Genomic DNA, 23,772 nt, shown 5'->3' with positions numbered 1-23,772 from the left:
TTGGGTGGACTCCGGGAGTTGGTGATGGACAGGGAGGCCTGGTGTGCTGTGGTTCATGGGGTTTGAAAGAGTCGGACACGACTGAGCAACTGAACTGAACTGAACTGAACTGAACTGAGGTATTAACTCTGCTCTAAATGTGTGACAGAAGTCATCTGGTCCTGGACTTTTGTTTGCTGGAAGATTTTAAATCACAGTTTCAGTTTCAGTACTTGTGACTGTTCTGTTCATACCTTCTATTTCTTCCTGGTTTGGTCCTGGAAGGTTTTGTATTTCGAACAATATGTCCACTTCTTCTAGGCTGTCCATTTTATTGGAATACAGTTGCTTGTAGTAATCTCTCATGATCCTTTTTATTTCTGTGGTGTCCCTTATAACTTCTCCTTTTTCAATTCCTAATTTTATTGATCTGAATCCTCTCGCTTTTTTTTCTTGATGAGTCTGACTAATGGTTTGCCAATTTAGTTTATCTTCTCAAAGAACCAGCTTTTAATTTCATTGATCTTTGCTATTGTTTTCTTCATCTCTATTTCATTTATTACTGCTCTAATCTTTGTGATTTATTTTCTTCTACTAACTTTGGGTATTCCTCTTTCTCTGGTTGCTTTAGGTATAAAGATAGGTTATTTCAGATTCTTCTTGTTTCTTAAGGTAAGATTGTATTGCTATAAACTTCCCTTTTAGAAGTTGGGAGAAGGAAATGGTAACCCATTCCAGTATTTTTGCCTGGAAAATTCCATGGACAGAGAAACCTGGTAGGCTACAGTAAGTGGGGTTGCAAAGAGTTAGCCATGACTGAATGGCGTAGCACATCCCTCTTAGAACTATTTGTGCTGCATCCCATAGGTTTTGGATTGTTGTGTTTCTATTGCTGTTTTTCTCTAGGTATTTTTTTATTTCCTCTTTGATTTCTTCAGTGATCCATTGATTATTTAATAACATATTGTTTAGTTTTCATGTGCTTGTGTTTCAGATAGTTTTTTTTCCTGTAATTGATTTCTAATCCATAGTGTTGTCTGAGAAGTGGATTTAGAGGGAACCTCAAGACAATAAAGGCCATATGACAAACCCACAGCAAACATTATTATCAACAGTGAAAAACTGAAAGCATTTCCTCTGAGTTCAGGAACAAGACAAGGATGCCCACTCTCACCACTTTTATTTAATAGTTTTAAAAGTCCTAGCCATAGCTATCAGAGAAGAAAATGAAATAAAAGGAATACAAACTGGAAAAGAAAAAGTAAAACTGTCACTGTTTGCATATGACATGATGCTATACATAGAAAAATCCTAAAGATGCTACCAGAAAACTATTAGAGTTCATCAATGAATTCCTATATACTAATAATGAAAGGTTAGAAAGAGAGATTAAGGAAACAATCCCATTCATCACTGCATCAAAAAGAATAAAATACTTAGGAATAAATCTACCTAGAGATAGATATGTACTCAGATCTATATTCAGAAAACTATAAGATACTGATGAAAGAAATTAAAGGTGACACAAACAGTGGAGAGATATACTATGTTCTTTAATTGGAAGAATCAATGTTGTCAAAATGACCATATTACTCAAAACAATCCACAAATTCATGCAATTCCTATCAAACTACCAATGGCATTTTTCACAGAATGAAAAAAAGAATTTTTAAAATTTATATGGGAAGACAGAAGACTATGAATAGCCAAAGCAATCTTGAGAAAGAAAAACAGAGTTGGAAGAATCTGACTCCCTGACTTCAGACTATACTACAAAGCTACAGTCATCAAAATAGTATGGCACTGGTACAAAAGCAGAAATATAGATCAATGGAATAGGACAGAACATTCAGAGATAAACCCATGCACTTATGATCACCTAATCTATGACAAAAGAGGCAAGCATATACAATGCAGAAAAGACAGTCTCTTCAGGAAGTGGTCCTGGGAAACTGGACCGCTATATATAAAAGAATGAAATTAGAATACACTTTAACACCATAAACAAAAATAAACCCAATATTGATTAAAGACCGAAATGTAAGGCTGGATACTATAAAACTTTTAGAGGAAAACATAGGGAGAACACTCTATGACATAAATCTGAGCAAGATCTTTCTTGGCTCATCTCCTAGAATACTGAAAATAGTGACAAAAATTAATAGATGCAACCTAATTAAATGCAAATGTTTTTACGCAGCCAAGGAAACCATAAACAAATGAAAAGAAAACCATCATAACACAAGAAAATATTTGCAAACCAAGCAACCAACAAGGGATTAATCTGCAAAATATACAAACAGCTCATGCAGTTCAATAGAAAAAAAAATCTTATCAAAAAATGCTAAGATCTATACGGACATTTTTCCAAAGACGACAGACAGATGGTTAGAAAGTACATGAAATGATGCTCCACATCACTAATTATTAGAGAAATGCAAATTAAAACTACAATGAGGTATCTATTACCTCACACCACTCAGAATGGCCCTCAACAAAAAGTCTGCAAACAATAAATGCTAGAGTGGGTGTAGAGACAAGGGAACCCTTCTGCACTGTTGGTGAGAATACAAACTGGTACAGCCACTATGGAAGTTCAACCGCCCAAGACTGTACCAGGAAGAAATAGAAATAATGAATAAGCCAATCTCAAACACTGAAATCAAAACTGTGATCAAAAATCTCCAAAAAAACAAAAGCCCAGGGCCAGATGGCTTCACAGGGGAATTCTATCAAATGTTTAGAGAAGAGCTAATGTCTATTTTTCTGAAACTCTTCCAAACAGCTGCAGAGGAAGGAACACTTCCAATCTCATTCTATGAGACCACCATCATCTTGATACCAAAACCAGGCAATAAGAATACACAATAAAGAAAATTACAAGCCAATGTCACTGATGAATATAGATGCAAAAATCCTCAACAAAATTCTAGCAAACAGAATTCAGCAACACATTAAAAAGCTCATATACTGTGATCAAGTCAGGTTTATTCCAGAGATGCAAGGATTCTTCAATATGCGCGAATTCATCAATGTAAGACACAATATTAACCAACTGAATGATAAAAACCATATGATAATCTCAATTGATGCAGAAAAAGCCTTTGACAAAATTCAGCACCTATTTATGATAAAAACACTTCAAAAAACGGGCACAGAAGGAACCTACCTCAACAGAGTAAAAGCCATATACAATAAGCCCACAGCAAATATTATTCTCAATGATGAAAAACTAAAGCATTTCCTTTAAGATCAGGAACAAGACAAAGGTGTCCACTCTCATCACTATTATTCAACATAGTTTTGGAAGTCCTAGCTATGGCAATGAGAGAAGAAACAGAAATAAAAGGAATCCAGATGGGAAAAAAAGAGGTAAAACTCTCACTGTTTACAGATTACATGATATAATACAAAGAAAACCCAAAAGAAATTATCAGAAATTTACTGGAGCTAATCAGTGAATTCAGCAAAGTTGAAGGATACGTCAATACACAGAAATCACTTGCATTCCTATATACTAACAATGAAAAATCAGAAACAGAAATGAAGGAATCAGTCTCATTCACTACTGCAAGAAAAAGGATAAAATATCTAGGAATAAGCTTACCTAAGGAGACAAAAGAACTGTATACGGAAAATTATAAGACACTGATGAAAGAAATCAAAGACAATATAAACAGATGGGAGAGATATTCCATGATCTTGGGTAGGAAGAAACAATATTGTGAAAATGACTATACTGTCAAATGCAATCTACAGATTCAATGTGATACCTATCAAAATACCAATAGCATATTTCACAGAACTAGGACAAAAATTTTGACAATTCATATGGAAACACAAAAGACCTCAAAGTACCAAAGCAATCTTGAGAAAGAAGAATCAAACTGGAGGAATCAACCTTCCTGACATCAGATTATACGACAAAGCTACAGTCACCAAGACAGTATGGCACCAGAACAAAAACCAAAATATAGACCAATGGAATAAGATAGAGATCCCAGAGATAAATCCATGCACCTATGGGTACTTTATTTTTGACAAAGGAGGCAAGAATATACAATGGGGCAAAGATAGCCTCTTCAATAAGTGGTGCTGGGAAAACTGGACAGTTACATGCAAAAGAATGAAATTAGAACATTTCCTAATGCCGTACACAAAGATAAACTCAAAATGGATTAAAGACCTAAATGTAAGACCAGAAACTATAAAACTCTTAGAGGAAAACATAGGCAGAACACACAGAGACATAAATCAAAGCAAGATCTTCCATGACCCGTATCCTAAGTAATGGAAATAAAAACAAACAAAAAAATCAACTGGGACCTAATTAAACTTAAAAGCTTTTGCACAGTAAAGGGAACTAGAAACAAGGTGAACAGACAATGCTGAGAATGGGAGAAAATAATAGCAAAGGAAATAACTGACAAAAAATTAATTTCTAAAATATACAAACAGCTCATACAACTCAATACCAGAAAAACAAACAATCCAATCAAAAAGTGGAAAATAGACCTAAACAGAGATTTCTCCAAAGAAGACATACAGATGGCTAACAAACACATGAAAAGATGCTCAACATCACTCACTATTAGAGAAATGCAAATAAAAACTACAATGAGATACCACCTCACACCAGTCAGAATGGCCATCATCAAAAAGTCTACAAACAATAAATGCTGGAGAGGGTATGGAGAAAAGGGAACCCTCTTGCATTGCTGGTGGGAATGCAAATTGATACAGCCACTATGGAAGACAGGATGGAGAGCCCTTAAAAAGTTAGTAATAAAACCACCATATGACCCAGCAATCTCACTCCTAGGCATATACCCTGAGGAAACCAAAATTGAAAAAGACACATATACTCCAATGTTTATGGCAGCACAATTTACAACGGCTAGAACATGGAAGCAACCTAGATGTCCATCAACAGATGAATGGATAAAGAAGTTGTGGTACATATAATAATAGAATATCACTCAGCCATAAAAAGGAATACATTTGAGTCAGTTCTAATGAGGTGGAAGAACCTAGAGCCTATTATACAGAGTGAAGTCAGTCAGAAAGAGAAATATAAATACCATATACTGACACATATATATGGAATCTAGAAAGAAGGTACTGATTAATTTATTTGCAGGGCAACAATGGAGAAACAGACATAAAGAACAGACCTATGGACACAGGGGGAAGGGAGGAAGAAAATGGTGAGATATATACAGATGAATATCACAGAAATTTACAACACTATATGTAAATAAGATAGAAAATGGGAATTTGCTACAAGATTCAGGGAACTCAAACAGAGACTCTGTGACTAGAAGGGTGGGATGGGGAGAGAGATGGGAAAGAGGTTCAGAAGGGAGGGGACATGGGTGTACCTTTGGCTGATTATTGTGGATGTACGACAGGAAACCACAAAATTCTGTAAAGCAATTATCCTTCAATTAAAAAAATAAATAAAGTGGGAGGAAAAAAGAACAGACTTTTGGACTATGTAGAAGGCAAGGGTGGGATGATTTGAGACAATAGTATTGAAACATGTATATTACCATATGTAAAACAGATGACCAGTTTAAGTTCAATGCATGAAGTGGGGCACTCAATGCCGGTGCTCTGGGATAACCCAGAGGGATGGGATGGGGAAAGAGGTGGGAGAGGGTTCCAAATGGGGGGATTCATGTGTACCTGTGGCTAACTCATGCAAAAAACATCACAATATTGTAATTATCCTCCAATTAAAATAAATAAATTTTAAAAATAAATATATTTTTTAAAAGATACAAATAAAAAAAAAGATACAAATGAATTTTTCTACAAACAGAGACTCACAAACAGCAAAACAAACTTACGGTTACCAAAGGGGAAAGGATAAATTTGGAGGTTGGGATTAACATATACATATTAATACATATGTATATGTTACAGATCATGGCATCTGGTCCCATCACCTCATGGGAAATAGATGGGGAGACAGTGGAAACAGTGTCAGACTTTATTTTTTGGGGCTCCAAAATCACTGCAGATGGTGACTGCAGCCATGCAATTAAAAGACGCTTACTCCTTGGAAGGAAAGTTATGACCAACCTAGATAGCATATTAAAAAGCAGAGACATTACTTTGCCAACAAAAGTCCGTCTGGTCAAGGCTATGGTTTTTCCAGTGGTCATGTATGGATGTGAGAGTTGGACTGTGAAGAAAGCTGAGTGCCGAAAAATTGATGCTTTTGAACTGTGATGTTGGAGAAGACTCTTGAGAGTCCCTTGGACTGCAAGGAGATCCAACCAGTCCATCCTGAAGGAGATAAGTCCTGGGTGTTCATTGGAAGGACTGATGCTGAAGCTGAAACTCCAATACTTTGGCTACCTCATGCGAAGAGATGACTCACTGGAAAAGACCCTGATGCTGGGAGGGATTGGGGGCAGGAGGAGAAGGGGATGAGAGAGGATAAGATGGCATCACTGACTTGATGGACATGAGTTTGAGTAAACTCCAGGAATTTGTGATGGACAGGGAGGCCTGGCGTGCTGCGATTCATGGGATCACAAAGAGTTGGACACGACTGAGCGACTGAACTGATTACTATATATAAAACAAATAACCCACAAGGACCTACTGTATAGCAAAGGAAACTATACTCAGTATTTTGTAATAATGTAAAAGAAGCTGAAATATATTCAATTTTAAAAGTTTAAAAAATATTTTTTTAATTATGTAAGGGATCAAATGGCTTCCCAGGTGGTGTCAGTGGTAAAGAACCCACCTGCCAATGCAGGAGACATAAGTGACACAGGGTCAGGAAGATCCCCTGGAGGAGGGCATGGCAACCCACTCCATTATTCTTGCTTAGAGAATTCCATGGACAGAGGAGCCTGGTGGGCTACAGTTCACAGAGTTGCAAAGAGCTGGACATGACTGAACTAACTTAGCATGCATGCTAGGGATCAATTATGGGGGCCTCTCAGTTGGAAAATAAGGGACAAAAACTTGTAGACGTGAGGAAAGGGATGGGGAAGAAGAAAATCAATCAGCACAGTAATGAAAATCCTCATTTGGCAAGAGAATGCATTTTCTATCTCCCAAATCAAGTTGGGAGTAGGCGCTAGTGTCCCTAACCCACTGTATTTATAGCTTAAGTTTCCTCCCAATGAATTATGATTCCTGGTATTCATGCCTTTAGTGTAGTCTTCTCCCTTCATGACTTGTTTTAACAGTGCCATGACTTCTGATATCAAAACAGAAGGAGCCTTGCAACTTGTCTGGTTTCTTGGAACATGCGCTCTGGAGGAAGCTAACCATCATGTAAAAAATCCAGCCACTCTAAGAACACTATACCATGAGGAATTTCAAGCTAGCCACACAAAGAGTCACATGGAGTAAAAGACAGATGCCTGCCAGCCTTCAGTTGTTTCAGCCATTTTCAGACTGGGCGACAGGCAAATGTGTGTGAGAAAAAACATACTGAATGTTCAGTCCAGCCAAGCCTTTAGAATCTAAAGGTTTAGAATCTAAAGTTTAGATGACTCTAAGACCAGTCACTATCTGACTACAACCATATGAGACCCCAAGAAACACCCAAGCTGAGCCCAATCAGGCCACAGAACCATGAGATAATACTAAATTATTGATTCAAATCACTAAGTTTTAAGGTGATTTGTTACACAGCAATAGACAACTAAAATACCCATAAACTCTGAAAGAAATCCCGTCTGTCCACACATACGATATCACAACAGAGTGGAGAAACCAGGAGCTAGTCATATCACTTCAAGGGGGAAGTCTGCCAAGAGATATCAAAGTGTGAAGCCACAGAACAACTGGAAGCAGATTTTTCTTTAAAAACTATAAAAAGAATCAAGAACATTAGAAGAAATCAATCATATAAAGTAGTCTTAAAGAGAAGCATCAAAATAAAGTGACCCATAAGGAAAGAAAGTGTAGAAAACAAAACAAACCTTTAAAACGTTTGTTACCGTGCACTGGATCCCTGGTGGCTCAGACGGTAAAGAATCTTCCTGCCATGCGGGAGACCCAGCTTCAATCCCTGGGTCAGGAATATCCCCTGGAGAAGGAAATGGCACCCCACTCCAATATTCTTGCCTGGAGAATTCCATGGACAGAGGAGCCTGGTGGGCTACAATCCATGGGGTTGCAAAAAGTTGTATACAACTAAGCAACTAATACTTTCACTGTTCATTACTATTACTACTACTACAAGTGCTATTACTACTTCTTCATCATCATCATCACCAACAGCATTATCATTTTGAACTGATTGTTGCTTAAGATATCTTTATAACCTTGGTATACAAAAAGACTTTCTAGGTATGATATAGACAACTCATAAAGAAAAAGAAGACTGACAAATTTAACTCCATCAAAAATTTTAACTTTTACTTTTGAAATAATTATAGATTTGTAGGAAGTTGAAAGAACTGTATGGGGAAGTCCTGTACCCTTCACTTAGTTTCTTCCTATAGTTATATCTTGCCCATAAACTAAAAGGCAGTATCAACGGAAGAAATGGTACTGTATAGTTTGTATGTATAGTTCTACGTTATTTTTCACACATGTAGATGCATACTTTCACTACAAAAAGCTACTGTCTCACCACAAATATCTGGTTTTTTTTAATTTTAATTGGAGGATAATGGTTACATCATGGCAGGAAGAGAAGAAGAACGAAAGAGCCTCTTGATGGAAGTGAAAGAGGAGAGTGAAAAAGCTGGCTTAAAACTCAACATTCAGAAAACTAAGATCATGGCATCTGGTCTCATCACTTCATGACAAATAGATGGGGAAACAATGGAAAGAGTGAAAGATTTTATTTTGGGGGGCTCCAAAATCACTGCAGATGGGGACTGCAGCCATGAAATTAAAAGATGTCTGCTCCTTGGAAAAAAAGCTATGACCAACCTAGACAGCATATTAAAAAGCAGAGACATTACTTTGCCAACAAAGGTCTGTCTAGTCAGAGGTATGGCTTTTCCAGTAGTCATGTATGGATGTGAGAGGTGGACCATAAAGAAAGCTGAGCACCAAAGAATTGATGCTTTTGAACTGTGGTGTTAGAGAAGACTCTTGAGAGTCCCTTGGACAGCAAGATCAAACCAGTCCATCCTAAAGGAAATCAGTCCTGAATATTCACTGGAAGGACTGATGCTGAAGCTGAAACTCCAAAACTTTGGCCATCTGATGCGAAGAACTGACTCATCTGAAAAGACCCTGATGCTGGGAAAGACTGAAGGTGGGAGAAGGGGATGACAGAGGGTGAGATGGTTGGATGGCATCACCAATGAGATGGACATGAGTTTGAGTAGGCTCTGGGAGTTGGTGACGGACTGGGAAGCCTGATGTGCTGCAGTCCACAGTGTTGCAAAGAGTCGGACACGACTGAGTGACTGAACTGAACTGATAGTTACATCCAGCTCCCTCCCCTGACCACCACCCCTAATCCCTGACAACCACTGTTGTGGTTCTCTATCTCTATACTTTCATCATTTCATGAATGTTGTATAAATGGATTCATATAACAAGCAGGCTTCTGAGATTGGCTTTTTTCCTTTAGTATCTCCATCAAATTTTAAGACTTCTGTAGGGGGAAGGTAGCCTGAGGAGAATATTTACGATACATGTAACAGACGAGGGTTACTGTCTATTATATATGTAAGGCCTCCCAAGACAACAATAATAGAAAACTTTATAGAAGACTTTAGGCTTTTCTGGTAGCTCAGATAGTAAGGAATCTGCCTGCAACCTAGATGTCCATTGGCAGATGAATGGATAAGAAAGTTGTGGGTACATACACACAATGGAATATTACTCAGCTATAAAAAAAAAAAGAGTTCATTTGAGTCAGTTCTAATGAGTCTGGATGAACCTAGAGCCTATTATAAACAGTGAAGTAAAGTCAGAAAGAGAAAGACAAATATTGTATATTAATGCATATATATGAATTTAGAGAGACAGTATTGATGATCCTTCATGCAGGGCACCAAAGGAGACACAGACATAAAGAAGAGACTTTTGGATTCAGTGGGAAAAGGCAAAGGTGGGATGATTTGAGAGAGCAGCACTGAAATATGCATATTACCATATGTAAAATAGATGACCAGTGCAAGTTCAATGCGTGAAGCAGGGCACCATAAGCCAGTGCTCTGGGACAACCCAGAGGGACAGGGTGGGGAGGGATGTGGAAGGGGAGTTCAGGATGGGGGGACACATGTGTTATCTGTGGCTGATGTATGGCAAAAACCATCACAATATTGTAAAGTAATTATCCTCCTATTAAAATAAATACATTAATAGAAAAAATAAAAGAATCTGCCTGCAGTGCAGGAGATCTGGGTTCAATCCCTGAGAAGGGAATGGCAACCCACTCCACTATTCTTGCCTGGAGAATCTCATGGACAGAGGAGCCTGGCGGGTTACTGTCCATGGGATCGCAAAGAGTCAGATACGACTGAGCGACTAACACTTTATTATGTATCAGGCACTATTCTAGCACTGTACACATATTAACATATTTAGTCTTCAAAGCAACTTTTTGAAGTAGGCACTATTCATATCTTCATTGTTAAAATGAAGAAACTGATGCAGAGAGATGTTAAAAACATGCCCAAGGCCATACAGCTAGTTTAGTAGCACAAGGTTTCAAATCAAAACATCATACTCATAACCACTCACAACACTGCCTCTCAACATATAACCAAAAGAATTAACATCTAAACAGCATACCTTCTACATGCTTTACATGCTCAATCTTGCATATTTCTAATAGCAACCCTATAAAATAGTTGATATTATTATCTCTCATGTTACAAAGGAGGAAACTAGAGGTGAGAAAACTAGAAGTAGACTGCCAGCTAGTAAGGAGAATGCTGGAATTTGAACCCAGGCTTTGCGATCCTAGAGCTGGTGCTTCCTCTTTACCATTATACTATTTCCACAATATCTCACCCAGAGATGGTGAAGGAGAGGAAGCCTTGGTGTGCCACAGTTCCATGGGGTCGCAGAGTCGGTCACAACTGAGGGACTGAACAACTATATATATACCACAAATTCTTTATCCCTTTATCCATCAGTGGTTACCTATGTTGTTTCCATGTGTTAGTTATTGTAAATAATGCTGCAATGACCATATGGGTGCATGTATCTTTTTAATTTAGTGTTTTTTGTACTCTTAGGATAAATTTATCAAAATGGAAGAGCTGGACCATATGGTAGCTCTATTCTTAATTTTTTGAGGAATCTCCATACTTTTCCATAGGGATTGCACTAATTTATATTCCTACCACCAGTGACTAAGGGTTCCCTTTTCTCCACATCATCTCCAACACTTGGTATGGCTTGTGGTTTTTTATAATGGTCATTATAATGGACATGAAGTGATAGCTCATTGTGGTTTTTATTTGCATTTCCTTAATAATTAGTGATATTGAACATCTTTTCATGTGCCCATGGGCTATATGTATGTGTTCTTTGGGAAAGAGTCTTTTTAGCCCTTCTGTCCATTTAAAAAATCTAGTTCTTTGTTTTTTGCTGTTGTTGAGTTGTATGAGTTCTTTATATATTTTGAATATTAATCCCTTATTGAATATATCATTTGCAAAATATTTTTTACCCTTCAGCAGGCTGTCTTTGCATTTTGTTGATGGTTTCCTTTACTGTGCAGAAACCTTTTAGTCTGATATATTACCATTTGCTTACTTTTGCTTTTGTTTCCCTTGCCTGAGGAGACATATCCAGAAAAATATTGCTAAGACCAACGTCAAAGAATGTATTGCCTATATTTTCCTCTAGGAGCTTAATAGTTTCGGGTCATACATTGAAGTTTAATCCATTTTCAGTTAAGTTTTGTTTATAGTTTAAGAGAGTGATCTAGTTTCACTCTTTCGAATGAGCCTGTCCAGTTTTTGAAGAGCATTAATTTAAGAACATGGCATCCGGTCCCATCACTTCCTGGCAAATAGATGGGGAAACAGTGGAAACAGTGGCTGACTTTATTTTGGGGGGCTCCAAAATCACTGCAGATGGTGACTGCAGCCATGAAATTAAAAGACGCCCCACTCCAGCATTCTTGCCTGGGAAATCCCATGGACAGAGGAGCCTGGTGGGCTGCAGTCCATGGCATCACAAAAAGGTCAGACACAACTTAGTGACTAAATAAACTTAACGACCACAAGGTGGAAAAAAAAAAAAAAAGACGCTTACTCCTTGGAAGGAAAGTTATGACCAACCTAGACAGCATATTAAAAAGCAGAGACATTACTTTGTCAACAAAGGTCCATCTAGTCAAGGCTATGGTTTTTCCAGTGGTCATGTATGGATGTGAGAGTTGGACTATAAAGAAAGCTGAGTGCCGAAGAACTGAATGTTTTGAACTGTGGTGTTGGAGAAGACTCTTGAGAGTCCCTTGGACTGCAAGGAGATCCAACCAGTCCATCCTAAAGGAGATCAGTCCTGGGTGTTCACTCGTAAGACTGATGTTGAACTTGAAACTCCAATATTTTGACCACCTGATGCGAAGAGCTGACTCATTACACTGTTGGTGGGAATGCAAACTAGTACAGGCGCTATGGAGAACAGTGTGGAGATTTCTTAAAAAACTGGAAATAGAACTGCCATATGACCCAGCAACCCCACTTCTGGGCATACACACTGAGGAAACCAGATCTGAAAGAGACACGTGCACCCCAATGTTCATCGCAGCACTGTTTATAATAGCCAGGACATGGAAGCAACCTAGATGCCCATCAGCAGATGAATGGATAAGGAAGCTGTGGTACATATATACCATGGAATATTACTCAGCCATTAAAAAGAATTCATTTGAACCAGTCCTAATGAGATGGATGAAGCTGGAGCCCATTATACAGAGTGAAGTAAGCCAGAAAGATAAAGAACATTACAGCATACTAACACATATATATGGAATTTAGAAAGGTGATAACGATAACCCTATATGCAAAACAGAAAAAGAGACACAGAAATACAGAACAGACTTTTGAACTCTGTGGGAGAAGGTGAGGGTGGGATATTTCAAAAGAACAGCATGTATACTATCTATGGTGAAACAGATCACCAGCCCAGGTGGGATGCATGAGACAAGTGCTCCGGCCTGGTGCACTGGGAAGACCCAGAGGAATCGGGTGGAGAGGGAGGTGGGAGTGGGGATCGGGATTGGGAATACATGTAAATCCATGGCTGATTCAAAGAATAAAAAAAAAATAAAAATAAAAATAAAAAATAAAATAAAAGCTACAACTGGAAAAAAAAAAAAAAAAGAAAAGACCCTGATGCTGGGAAAGATTGAGGGCAGGAGGAGAAGGGGATGACAGAGGATGAGATGGCTGGATGGCATCACCGACTCAATGGACATGGGTTTGGGTGGACTCCAGGAGTTGGTGATGGACAGGGAGGCCTGGTGTGCTGTGGTTCATGGGGTTTGAAAGAGTCAGACACGACTGAGCGACTGAACTGAACTGATGCTCCTTCTATACACAATTTGTTGAGGATTTTCTCATGAAAGGATGTTATACTCTGTCAAATACTTTTTTATCCTACATCCATTCAGAGCATCATATCACTTTTATGTTTCATTCTATTAGTGTATTTTATCACATTTATTGATCTGCCTATGTTGAACCATCCTTGTATCCCAGGGGTAAATTCTAGATGGTCATGTCATTTAACCAGTTTAATATGCTATTGAATTGACTTGCTAATACTCTGTTAAGAATGTTTGCATCTATATCCATCAGGAATATTGTTCTTTTGTTTCTCTGTTTGTAGTGTTGACATCTGGTTTGGTATCAGGACTGGCTTTGTAAAATGAGTTTGTGAATATTCCCTTCTCTTCAACTTTTTGGAAGGGTCTGAGAAGAACTGATGTTAATTCTTCTTTAAATGTTTGGTAGAATTCACCAGTTAAACTATCTATTCCTGGGCTTTTCTGTGTTTGGAAGTTTTGATTATTGATTCAATCTTTTTGCTATTAGTTTGATCAGATTTTCTATTTCTTCTTCATTCAGTTTTGGTAGGTTGTACATTTCTAGGAATTTACCCTCTAGGATATCCAACATGATATCTAGGATATCCTCTAAGATATCCAATTTGGTGGCATATAATCCCTCATAATAGCCTCTTATCACCCTATGTATTATGTAGTACCAGTTGTCTCTTCTTTCATTTCTGATTTTTCTTCTTTAATCTAGCTATAAGTTTGTCAATTTAGCTTATCTTTTAAAAAACCACTCCTTAGTTTCATTGATCTTTTCTATTTTATTTCTAGCCTCTAATTCATTTATTTCTATTCTGATCTTTGTATTTCCTTCATTCTGTCACCTTTGAGTTTAGTTTATTCTTCTTTTTCTAGTTTCTTGAGACGTAAAGTTAGGTTGCTTATTTGCAATCTATTTTTTCAAGATATGCGTTATTGGTATAAACTTCCCTCTGAGAAATGCTCTTGCAGCATCCTATATGTTTGGGGTTTGGGGGTATTGTGTTTCCATTTTCATTGTTTTGGAGATTTTTTAAATTTCCCTTTTTTGTTTCTTCTTTGACCCACTGGTTGTTGAGGAGTGTTGTTAATTTCCACATATTTGCATATTTTTCTGCTTTCCTCTTACTGTCGATTCCTAGTTTCATACCACTATGGCTAGGAAAGATGTATGATTTCAATCTTAAATTTGCTAAGATGTGTTTTGTGTACTTTCATATAATCAACCCTGGAGAACATTCCATGTGCACTTGAGAAGAATGTGGGTTCTGCTGCTGTTGAATGGAATGTTCTATAAATGTCTATTAGGTCTACTGGTCTACTGTATGGCTGAAGCCCAATATTTCCTTGTTGATTTCTGTGTGGATGATCTACTGCTACATGTGGGATACTGAAGTCCCCAATTCTTATTTTTCATAGTGTCTTTAACTTTCATTTCTTTCTTCTATTTCCTATATTAGAAATCTCTGATAGCAAGATTCCTTATTTGTATAGTTTAATGGCTTTAATATGAAAATGTTGAAAAATGATAGGTCTTGAAGATAATGTGGGGCTGGTAAATTAGTTATCAATATGGTTGAATAAAAGCAAAAGCAGCAAGAGTGAGTACACTAACTCAAAATGATACAATGCTAATGCCAAATATATAGGCAAGAATAATTTTATCTTTATAAATCATCCATTCATAAGCCCCTCTTTGGTAATACCAAAACAACTGTTACTATATTTATTTCATAATTATGACTACTCTTCCCCATTAGGCAGTGATCTTCTTGAGACTAGAGATTGCATATTATTTAATTTCTATGTCTTCAGTGCCTAGCAATAAAATAACTGGTACACTGTAGGAACTCAAATGTGAAAGAATTAATTGCCACTAGTATCAACCTGAGATCCCATGGACTGTAGCCTGCCAGGCTCCTCTGTCCATGAAACTCTCCAGGCAAGAATACTGGAGTATTCCTTCTCCGTGACTCCTGTAGGGGATTGCAAAGAGTTGGACATAACTGAGCAACTAACACTTAAACTTAATGTCAACCTAGTTCAGGTTCTTAACACTTCATATTTGCTCTGAAGTGATAAGCTAATACATCAGGCAATAAGAGGCTATTATGAGGAATTATTGAATCATAAATGTCTCAACTGATTTCCTACCTCTCATCTCACCTTCTCAAATTCTTACATATTATTGTCATTAGCATGTCACTACCTTATTTGAAAACCTTGAATGGGTCCCCATTTGCCTATATCATAAAGTCCTTTAGCTCAATTTTCAAGGATTTTCACAAATGACTAATTTACCTGACTTTATATCTCATTACACCCTTTATATAAAACTGATGCTGCAGCCTCTCTAAACCACTAATCATCATATTCTGAATACACCTTTATTCCTCCTTTCCATCTTCCTAAATCCTCTCCAACCTTCAAAGCCCAGCTCAAATCTCACTTTCAAAGAAATCTTTGTACTGATGTTCCCAGTACACAATGGTCTAGGCCTCTTCTGAATTTCTATACTAATTTGTCAATTATTCTCCTTTTCCATGTGCTGTCTTGTATTGTTATCTTTACAAATATCCTCTTTACAGTAAGACTTGTAAGTTCCCTGAAAGAATCCCCTATGTGTTCCACATGCTGTCCTTTACATAGACGATGCTAAATTGGACTAAATTATAGCAACTTGTGCTCATATTTTTGATCACTTTAATCTTCCTGTTGGTAATTACTACTTACTCACCTATATGAAAATCTTACCCATTTCTAAGTCACTATCCCCTTCATTAAGCATTCCATGACCAACGGACCCCACAGCGAGCTTTTACTCCTTCTTCTAAAGTCATATAGGATTCATATAAATCACCTATACTATCCATTTCTCAAATTCTACATTTTACTGTCAGCTGACTGATCAAGCATACACATGCTTAGCTTATTGTAGTGGACAGTAAATTCATTGGAGGAATGTCTGCTTCTTATATTTCTTTTTATCTCCAACCAGACCCCTGACAACATGTTACACTAGATACAATTTTTGTTGATAAAATGAACTGCAATGCAACCAACGTGCTAAGGAAAATAAAACTCTTGTCTCCAAAAAACAATCAACCGTAAAAAATCCTTTCTATTCCTTTTTCCAGCTCAAACATCCTAAAACCAATCCCTACCCCAGGGGGAAATTTAAAAAAAAAACAACTACAAACCATCTATCCAAGCAAAATATACTGAAGATTCAAGAAATGAGTATATATTCTGTGCCACCTTCACTTCCTACAGACTGGAACTATGATTTCTAACGAACTCATTAAGAATTTTTATTAAAACAAAAATTCTAATTCATGCCTTACAAAGTATGTTATATGAATGTCTCACCTGAAACAAGAGAGAAGAAAAAAGATCTTTGGTAACAGTCTTAACAACAGTACTCTGCTTTGATGCTTTTTCCTATTACATGGGAAAAACCATGTGGGCATGATTAAATAAAATCCCAGAGGTAGTTGATGACTGCTTTTACCTCCTAGTGTTTAATGATAATCTTTTAGACCTATCCCAGGAAGGAATTAGTATTGAGAGTGTGAGGGCCTTAATATTACAAATCTGCCTCTTTTTCTGTTTTTAGGAAATTATCTCACTCATCTCAGCTACCATGCCATTTCTGCAACCCACTCAAGTACTTATTATTGTACTATCAGAGGAATGAATTTCATCTAAACATATCATTTTTAAATTTTGCTATATTTCTAAGTATGATTTTATTATATCTTAGAGCTAAATATTTTGTGGAGGTAAGTTTTTTTTGACCATGCCACACAACTCCTTAGGATACTAAGTTTAGATATGATCTTTTTTCTTTAAAAATTTCATTATAGCTATGGTCCATTTGTAGATCTTAGTTTCCCAACCAGGGATTGAACCCAGGCCCTCAGCAGTGAAAGCATGGAGTCCTAACCACTGGAATGACTGGGACTTCCCTGGAGGTAAGTCATTTTTATTTTTATAATGTAAACCTATGGAAAAACAGTATTTACTATATCAAATTTTCTATCAATAGAACTCTTCAGGAACTCTTTTAGAGTGAAGAAATGAGAGAGCTCTTAAACATTTTATTGTAATATTCAACAGTGAGTTCAAAAACTATTATGTTAATAAAAAAAACACCAAGCCTTATTTAAGAAGAAGGCTTGGAATAAAGCTGAAGGAAAGAAAAAAACTAAAAACTGATTGTTAGCATAATACATTAAATATGATCTTTTTCCTTTAAAATTTTCATTATACTCATGGTAAATTTCAGAGTAAAAATAGATAAAAATTCTGAAAAGAAGAAATTAAAAAGCAATGTGAGAAGATAGTAATAGTAACTAATAAAAGAGTTTTGGACCCCTAGATCAAATGAGTTTGTATTATAAGAGACTAAGACATTTGTAAATGAGACTCATAAAAGTCTTTAAGAAATTATGGAAAACTGAAGGGTGATGTAACTAGAGACAGGAAAAATTGTGATTTTTTTTTTTTTTCACAAAGTTGGCAATAAACTCACAAACCTGGCCAAAGTGTGGTTCACAGATCTACAATATCAGCATCATGTGGAAGCTTGTTAGAAACGCAAATCTCAGTCCCCATCCCAGACCTAGTAAATTAAAATCTCTATTTTAACAAGATCTTCAGTTGATCATATATACATTATAAAGTTTGACATTAACTAACATAAACCAGCAAGGAGTGGTGAGAAAAAGGCATGCCAAATTAATCTTATCTTTAGACAAGTTTACTTAAATGATAAAGTCAGAGAGTAAACAGACACAAGCAAATAGTTTCTGGAAAATTATTCACAATAACAAAATGTCAAACTAACTGCTTTTCTAGAACTCAAAGAATGTGTTCTTCCCTTATATGACCTTCCCATGTATGATCAGGATCTTATAAACAAATAACCTGGACTTGTCTGCACTGTGACTCCTAAAGAAGCTTGACTACAAAAGGTAAAAAAAAAAAAAGATTTTTTTAATCACTTGAACATGGTATTTTCAATCATTCATCACAATACTCAAGATTTTATCATCAGAAGACTACATTAGCTTTCTGAATAGCACAACTGCATTCACTTTCTAACAGTTAACATTCTGCACATTAAGCTTTTATTGCTAAAAGAAACTTCTCTACATAACATGTATTTTTGCTTTTGCTATACAATTATTATTAAAATAATTATTCATTATATAATGCAACTTCTTATACTATCTATAGATGCAAGTGTGTAATATACATGAGTGAAATAGACCACAAGTAAAAAAAAAGGGGGCCAGATATGTAATCAAACTTTATTAACTGGATTATTCTGCAAACATACTAATAGCTTCCCTGGTGGCTTAGATGGTAAACAATCTGCCTGCAATGCAAGAGACCTGGGTTGGGAAGATCCCCTGGAGGAGGGCATGGCAACCCACTCCAGTATTCTTGCCTGGAGAATCCCCATGGACAGAGGAGTCCATGGGGTCGCAGAGTCGGACACGACTGAGCGACTAAGCACACACATACTAACAATGTACAAACATGTAAAAAAATACAAGCTATATTTTAAATTTGAAATCTAAAAAACACTTAATTTCTCAAATTTTCTTCTTGAAATTGATTATTCTTTTGATTTGGAAATAGAAAACAAATTTTTTCTCCTACACCAATATGTCAATGTCCACATATACTGATAGGGAATAAGGAGATACCTAAATGGAAATTTGGATAATGTTATCAATAAGAAAGTGGATTGAACGAGTGATGACTGACCAAAAGCAGTAAATGTCCACTACATCTGATATTCCAAATTTGTCTAATTAGAATTTACTATCACACTATACTACAGTTTAATTCGTAGTTCTTTAGTCACTTTAGTAATATTAATTGAGAAAGGCAAAATAAACAATGTTTTTCATTATTATAATGTTGAAAATCAGAAAACACATTCTTAAGAATTCAATCTTTAAGTCTAAAATTTTGAGTATGTAGTTCATACAATCAATTCCATCTCTGCAAATCAATTTCAACATAGAAAAGTGAGTCAGATTAGTCCCTGCCAAATGAGCTTCCCAAAGAAATGACTTCACTAAGAACATGTGAATTAAAATTTACATTCATGTGGGGCTTCCCAGGAGGTCCAGTGGTTAAGAATCTGCCTTGCAATGAAGGGGACATTGGTTCAATTTCTGGTCCGGGAAGATCCCACTTACCACAGGACAACTAAGCTTGGGTGCTACAACTGCTGAGCCTGTGCTCTGGAGCCTGACAGCCACAACTACTGAGCCCACGTCCAGCGTGTTAACAACTGAAGACCCATGTCCTATAGCTCGTACTCCATAAAAAGAGAAGCCACTGTAATGAGAAGCCCAGGCACTGCAACTAGAAGAGTAGCCACCATTCTCCTCTACTAGAGAAAGCCCGTGCACAGCAACGAAGACCCAGCACAGACAAAAAAACAAAACAAAACAAAACTGTATATTCATGTAATTACTTACTTCAGATGTACAAGTTGGATTTAGAAAAGGCACAGGAAAAAGAGATCAAATTGCCAATATGTGCTGAATCACAGAAAACTCAAGGGAATTTCAGAAAAAACATCTGCTTCACTGACTATGTTAAAGCCTTTGACTATGTGGATCACAACAAACTATGGAAAATTCTTTAAGAGATGGGAATACCAGACCACCTCAACTGTTTCCTGAGAAGCCTGTATGCAGGATAAGAAGCAACAGTTAGGATTGGACATGGAACCACAGACTGGTTCAAAACTGGGAAAGAAGTATGTCAAGGCTGTATACTGTAACCCTACTTATTTAACTTATATACAGAGTAAGTACATTATGAGAAGTTCCAGGCTGGATAACTCACAAGCTGGAATCAAGACTGCCAGGAGAAGCATTAACAACCTCAGATATGCAGATGACACCACCCTTATGGCAGAAAGCAAAAAGCCTCTTGATGAAAGTGAAAGAGGAGAATGAAAAAGCTGGCTTAAAACTCAACATTCAACAAACTAAGATCATGGCATCTGGTCCCATCACTTCATGGCAAATAGATGGGGAAACAATGGAAATAGGAAGAGACTTTATTTTCTTGGGCTCCAAATCACTGCAGATGGTGACTGCAGCCATGAAATGACAGCACGCTTGCTCCTTGGAAGAAAAGCTACAATAAGCCTAGAGACCATATTAAAAAGCAGAGACATTACTTTGCTGACAAAGGTCCATATAGTCAAAGCTATGGTTGTCCAGTAGTCATGTAGAGATATGAGAGTTGGACCATAAAGAAGGCTGAGCACCAAAAAACTGATACTTTCAAACTCTGGTGCTGGAGAAGACTCTTGAGTGTCCCTTGGACAGCAAGATCAAACCAGTCAATCCTAAAAGTAATCAACCCTGATTATTCATTGGAGGACTGATGCTGACGCTGAAGTTCCAAGCCTTTGGTCACCTGATGCAAAGAGCCTATTCACTGGAAAAGACCCTGATGCTGGGAAAGATTGAGGGCAAGAGGAGAGGGGGTGACAGAGGATGAGATGGTTGGATGGCATCACCAACTCAATGGACATGTGTTTGAGAAAACTCTGGGAGATAGTGAAAGACAGGAACGCCTGACAAACTGCATGAAGTTCATGGGGTCACAAAGAGTCAGACATGACTTAGCAACTAAACAACAATATTCCATGATATAAGTACACTACATTTTGCTTTTCTTTTCATTAGTTCATAGATATTTTGGTATTTCCACATTTGATTATTAAAAATAATGCTGCTACGAACATTCATATACCCATGTTTGTATGGATATGTTTCCTGTTTAACTCAGGATTGGAACTGCTGGGTCATATGGTAACTCTCTATTTAACTTATTCAGGAACGGACAGACTGTTTCTAAAGTAGCTATACCATTTTACATTCCCACCAGCAGTGTATGAGGATTACAATTTTTCACATCCTTGTCAATTTCTGTAATTATCTATCTTTTTGATTACAGCCATCCTAGTGGTATAAAGCAGTTTCTCATTGTGGTTTTGATTTGCATTTTCCTGAAGACTAACGATGTTCACCATCTGTTCAAGTGCTTATTCAGAGTAAATTTGATGAATACCAGAGCTTGAAAACCACTAAAGAGGTGTACAAGTACTTTAAGGTCCCTTCTGACATTAATAATCCCATGATGATAGAGCCAGAGGGGTATATCATCTGCAGAACTACACTTGCACATGCCTTCCAGTTTCACATGACACTGGCCTGCAAGTTAACCTAGTCAACTCTGGTTTTACAAAACCCTATCTTAAAATGAAACTTCTTTTTCATTTATTTTTTAAAAATTTTAATATAAATTTTAAAATTGACTTGACCACTTATTGTTTACTCCTTGACTACTTGACTAATCTTTGGAAGGAAACTTATGACCAACCTAGACAGCATATTAAAAAGCAGAGACATTACTTTGTCAACAAAGGTCTGTCTAGTCATGGCTACGGTTTTTCCAGTAGTCATGTATGGGTGTGAGAGTTGGACTATAAAGAAAACTGAGCACCGAAGAATTGATGCTTTTGCACTGTGGTGTTGGGAGAAGATTCTTGAGGGTCCCTTGGACTGCAAGGAGATCCAACCAGTCCATCCTAAAGGAGATCAGTCCTGGGTGTTCATTGGAAGGACTGATGTTGAAGCTGAAACTCCAATACTTTGGCCACCAGATGTGAAAAGCTGACTCATTTGAAAAGACCCTGATGCTGGGAAAGCTTGAAGGTGGGAGGATAAGGGGATGACAGAGGATGAGATGGTTAGATGGCATCACCAACTCAATGGACATGAGTTTGAGTAAACTCCAGGAGTTGGTGATGGACAGGGAGGCCTGGCGTGCTGTGGTTCGGTTCATGGGGTCTCAAAGAGTCAGACACGACTGAGTGACTGAACTAATCTGAACTGAACTTATTGTTTAAATCATTAAGCAAGCAGTTCCATCTTGTAATTTGATTAGCACAATGCCAAATATTGTGTTTTGTGAATATGGGTATAGATAGATACAGATATAAACAGATATAATTTAACTTAGGTTAATGAAAACCTTAGAAAAATGTTAAGTCTTTAAAGAAAAGAAAATCAATTCTTCTATACCTTTCATGATCCATCAGCAGTTTAGCAATATTCAGACAGAAGTTCATAGACATGCCAAAACGTAGAATTTCCATAACAGCTAACAAAAAGAAAAAATGAAATAATAATATCAGTTTCATTTTTGAGGAAGCTTAGCTATTTTCAATAATTTTCCTTTGTTCAAAATCTACTTTCTAAATGTTTGCCATATATCATGTATTGCCTAACAATTCAGCAAAGCCTTTTTATATGCCAGTAATATCCAATGCTACAGAGAATGCAGTGAAACAGGCAAAGGAACCTTTTGAAAAGCAATCTGAGTACTATATGCTAAAAACCCAGTGACTAAGAGCTTGGGATCTGAAGTCAGTCAGACAGATCCACATTTGAAACCACTTGCCACTGTTATGGCCATAGTCAATTTACTTAGTTTTTATGGACTTTAGTTTTGCCATCTGTAAAGTGGGGAACAAATCACCAATCTCTCAGGGTTGTTGAGAGACTTACGTGAGATAATACATGTAAATTACATAGCAGAAGAGCTAGTACTTAGTAAGCATTCAATAAATGACAGCTGCTATTATGATTCTCTTTATTTCAGAAATTGTACTTCTGAAAAGTCATCTGAAATAAATGTGGGGAAATGTAACGAACGAAGATATTATTAATAAAAGCAACACAGATTATAATGACAAGAAAAATGATGTATACTGAGTCTCCACTATACGATAGTGACAAATTACTATGCAACCATTCAAATTGTTAAATATAAAATAAAACTGTTTTTCATTTAAAAAATGAATATGCACCAATATGAATTATAAGATTAGTAAAAAAAATTGGAAAACAAAGGCTGTCTATAAATTCTGTAAAAGAGCAAATTAAGATACTGAAAATAAACCATCAAATTTCTAAAAGTGATTGTGTTTAGATTATTTATTCAACAAATAGCTAATAAGTGTATTCTTAGTGCTAGGGAGCTGTGCTGGGAATCCAGCAGTAGACAAAACACACAAAAATCTCTGCTGCCACAGAGCTGATATTCCAGTGCATGGTGGACAATGAGTATTTTTAGTATATTCCAAAAACTACTTTTTCATAATAAAAAACATTACATATTTTTATTTTTTTTTTAATTTATTTATTTTTTTATTAGTTGGAGGCTAATTACTTCACAACATT

General features: G+C 36.8%; 1 protein-coding gene across 2 annotated transcripts in view; it reads right to left on the bottom strand.

Moving 5' to 3' along the window:
* Window positions 1-23,772, bottom strand: part of TEX11 (testis expressed 11) — a 247,746-nt gene that overhangs the window by 114,841 nt on the left and 109,133 nt on the right. For both annotated transcript variants that reach the window (XM_043897600.1, XM_043897601.1), the window contains one exon: window positions 22,612-22,690. In XM_043897600.1, the coding sequence (XP_043753535.1) occupies window positions 22,612-22,690 (79 nt within the window). The remainder of the gene's footprint in view (window positions 1-22,611; window positions 22,691-23,772) is intronic.

The sequence above is a fragment of the Cervus elaphus genome, chromosome X (assembly GCF_910594005.1).
Source record: "Cervus elaphus chromosome X, mCerEla1.1, whole genome shotgun sequence".
Taxonomy (NCBI): Eukaryota; Metazoa; Chordata; class Mammalia; order Artiodactyla; family Cervidae; genus Cervus; species Cervus elaphus.
This window is presented reverse-complemented; position numbering and strand designations above follow the sequence as displayed.